Consider the following 2627-nt stretch of genomic DNA (forward strand, 5'->3'; position numbering starts at 1 on the left):
CAGCACCGGAGAGAGCAGAGACCAGTCACCCTGCCTGTGCTGGGTGACAGAACCCATCACGCAGCTGTCAGGAACTGCGCATTCCCTACACGGAGGCCCTTTTCTCAGCTGGAGAGGGTTCCCAGGTTGCCGAGGCCCTGGGGAGGTCAACCTCCTCCTGCAGGCAGCCCTCCAGGGTGGATCTTGCAGGTGTGGAATCTCACCTTCCTCTCTGGACCTGGAACTCCTCTTTGTGTCTTGGCAGCTCTGAGGGCCTGAAGCTCTTTCAAGGCCCAGCCCAGCCCTCATCCTCTTTGAGACAGTCTGGGAAGGGCTGGGGATCCCCAGTGGCCACCCGGTCCCTCAGTGACCACAGCACAGCTTTCCTCTCACCGTGTTTATTCGTCTCAAGGGCAGCCCCTCTCCCAGGGGAGGCTGGGCTCATATTTTGCGGCTTCCAAAGATGGGACGGTTCACATGCTCCGGGGAGGCCAGGAAGGCCTTGAGCTTGGGCCGGGAGTTGAGACGGGCCACGTAGGCTGAGAGCAGGGGGAAGGGGTCCAGGCAGCCGGGGACCAGCACCTGATGATTGAGCAGCAGGTCCAGCAGGTTGTAGTCGGCGAAGGAGATCTGTAGGGCAGGGGGCGGGAGGGCTTGAGTGGGATCAGGAGAGAGGGGGCGCTGCTTGAGGGGGCAGAACACTGACTGCTCCAGGAGCCAGTCACGGCCTTGCTCTGGGCCTCGGTTTGCCCATCTGAGAAATGGACCTCCAATGGCTGGACCCAGTGCTCACCTGGTCGCCCACGATGAAGGCCTGGCCCCCCTGATTCTGGGACAGGAGGGTCTCGAAAGGCTGCAGGTGCACCGGCAGCTCCTGAACATATTGGGCTTTGTCCTCCTCCTGTGAAAGGAAGTGATGCCTGCGGTGGTCTGCGGTGGGCCTGGGCCCGGGCAGCCTCCCCGCCCCAGCCCTGAGCGCCGGCCCCAGCGGCTCACGCGCTTGTGGTGAATGAGGTGGCCGCAGTGCCTGCGGAGGTCTTCCAGGCCGTCGTTCACCATGTCCACCAGCGCCGCCTCCCGCTCGTCTGTGCCGTAGAGCCCTGTGTCAGCGGCCGGGCGGAGGGTCACGTTCTGTTCAGGCTGGGGTCCGGCCCACTCAGTGCTCCCCTCTCCCCCCAGACCTGAAGGCCTCAGGTCTGGACACCCAGGTCTCCTGCTCTGGGGGGTCCGCTCTGCCCAATTCTGCCACTCCCGTCTCCACGAGCCTAAGGAACGTACCCAGCAGGAGCCCTGGCGCTCGTCTTTGAGACCAGACCCTGGTCCCTGGGACTCGGGAACTCCCAGCCCAAGCCACCCCCGGTTCCTCCTCCAAGCTGTCCCCCTGCAAGGGCCAGCCAGGCTCTGATTGCGCCTCCCCAGGCCTGAGGGGTGCCCGGTTGTGGGGCCTGGCCAGAACCTGGCTCTGCAGACTGTCGTGTCCCTCTGAGTGCAGGACTTGCATGGGGCAGGATGGCGAGAGGCAGGCTACACCAGAGGCCCCCGTCCTCTCACCCTGGCTCTCGAAGAAGTCAGGGTGGGCCTGGGCCTGGCTGCTCCCACTCCCTTTCCCTGACTTCCTTGATGTGGGATCCCCTTCCCACATCCTCCTGTACCCACCCCCCAACCCCCAAGCTGGCCGAAAAAGAGGCAGTCACCTCCCCAAGCCACATTCCTGCCACCCTTGAAACAAGGCCACAGACCTGCTCATTGTGTGCACCAGGCTTTGCAGATTCAGGTGAGGCCAGGCAGGAGGAGACCGGCCTTGAAGCTCCTGGTCACACCCACAGTGACTCTAGACTACAGCAGCATGTACCTTGTGGTGGCCAGTGACCACCTCTGAGCTGTCATCCAGGAAGCGATGAACCCAGGAGGGCTGCCCGCCCAAGCCATGTGGTCCCTGCCCTGGGGGGGCTGGAAGCCCCAGCCCTGTAACCTAGAACCCTCCTAACCCAGGCCCTGCCCCTTCCTCTAGGGCCATCTGGCCCATCTCCCAGCCGTAGGACCAGATCCCAGGACATCTGGGTGGGACCCTTCAGGAGCTTTCCTGGACTGGGCTGCCTTCAGCCTCGGGACTCACCAAAGGAGCGGCCCAGGTGTCGCAGGATGGCATTGGACTGGTACAGGGTGAGGTCTCCATCCTGGAACTTGGGGAGCTGCCCGTACAGCTGGGAGGGGTGGGGCACGGCTTGGTAAGGGACACTGAGCTCAGCTGCCCCCTACTCAAGGGTTGCCCCACCTGTCTGGGCGCCGTCACTCACGCAGGAGGCCTTGAGTGGGCCCTGCAGCCAGCTCTCCTTAGTGACGACCTCCTCCTTCCAGCTCTGGTCCTGGTCGGCTAGCAGCATGCGCAGGGCCTCGCAGCGCCCTGGGGGAGGGGAGGATGGGGCAGTGGGGGTGGGCAGAGACCCCAGCCTCGCAGCAGCCCCCTGTCAGGAGTGGATGGGAGCTGGATGTGGAGACAGGACACAGACCAGAGTCTGAGCCCCCTGAGAAGATGAGCATCGGATAAAGAGTGCAGCCCCCGGCCCCCACAGCGTCTGGGCCAGGGGACAGGGTTGGAGGCCCAGCCCACTTCGCCCCAGGGAGGGACCCGAGAGGGAGGAATAGAG

The 2627-nt window shown here is 64.3% G+C and overlaps 1 protein-coding gene across 1 annotated transcript in view; it reads right to left on the minus strand.

Moving 5' to 3' along the window:
• Positions 1-370: 370 nt before the first annotated feature.
• The window catches only part of LOC104986954 (glutathione S-transferase P-like), a 2600-nt gene continuing 343 nt past the window's right edge, over positions 371-2627 (minus strand). The window contains exons 3-7 of the mRNA XM_010837681.1: positions 2277-2383; positions 2096-2183; positions 976-1079; positions 773-880; positions 371-609 (exon numbers count right to left, since the gene is read on the minus strand). Coding sequence (XP_010835983.1) covers positions 421-609; positions 773-880; positions 976-1079; positions 2096-2183; positions 2277-2383 — 596 coding nt within the window. The 3' untranslated portion in view covers positions 371-420. The remainder of the gene's footprint in view (positions 610-772; positions 881-975; positions 1080-2095; positions 2184-2276; positions 2384-2627) is intronic.

This window comes from Bison bison, unplaced genomic scaffold, assembly GCF_000754665.1.
Source record: "Bison bison bison isolate TAMUID 2011002044 unplaced genomic scaffold, Bison_UMD1.0 scf7180017864080, whole genome shotgun sequence".
NCBI classification, from domain to species: domain Eukaryota; kingdom Metazoa; phylum Chordata; class Mammalia; order Artiodactyla; family Bovidae; genus Bison; species Bison bison.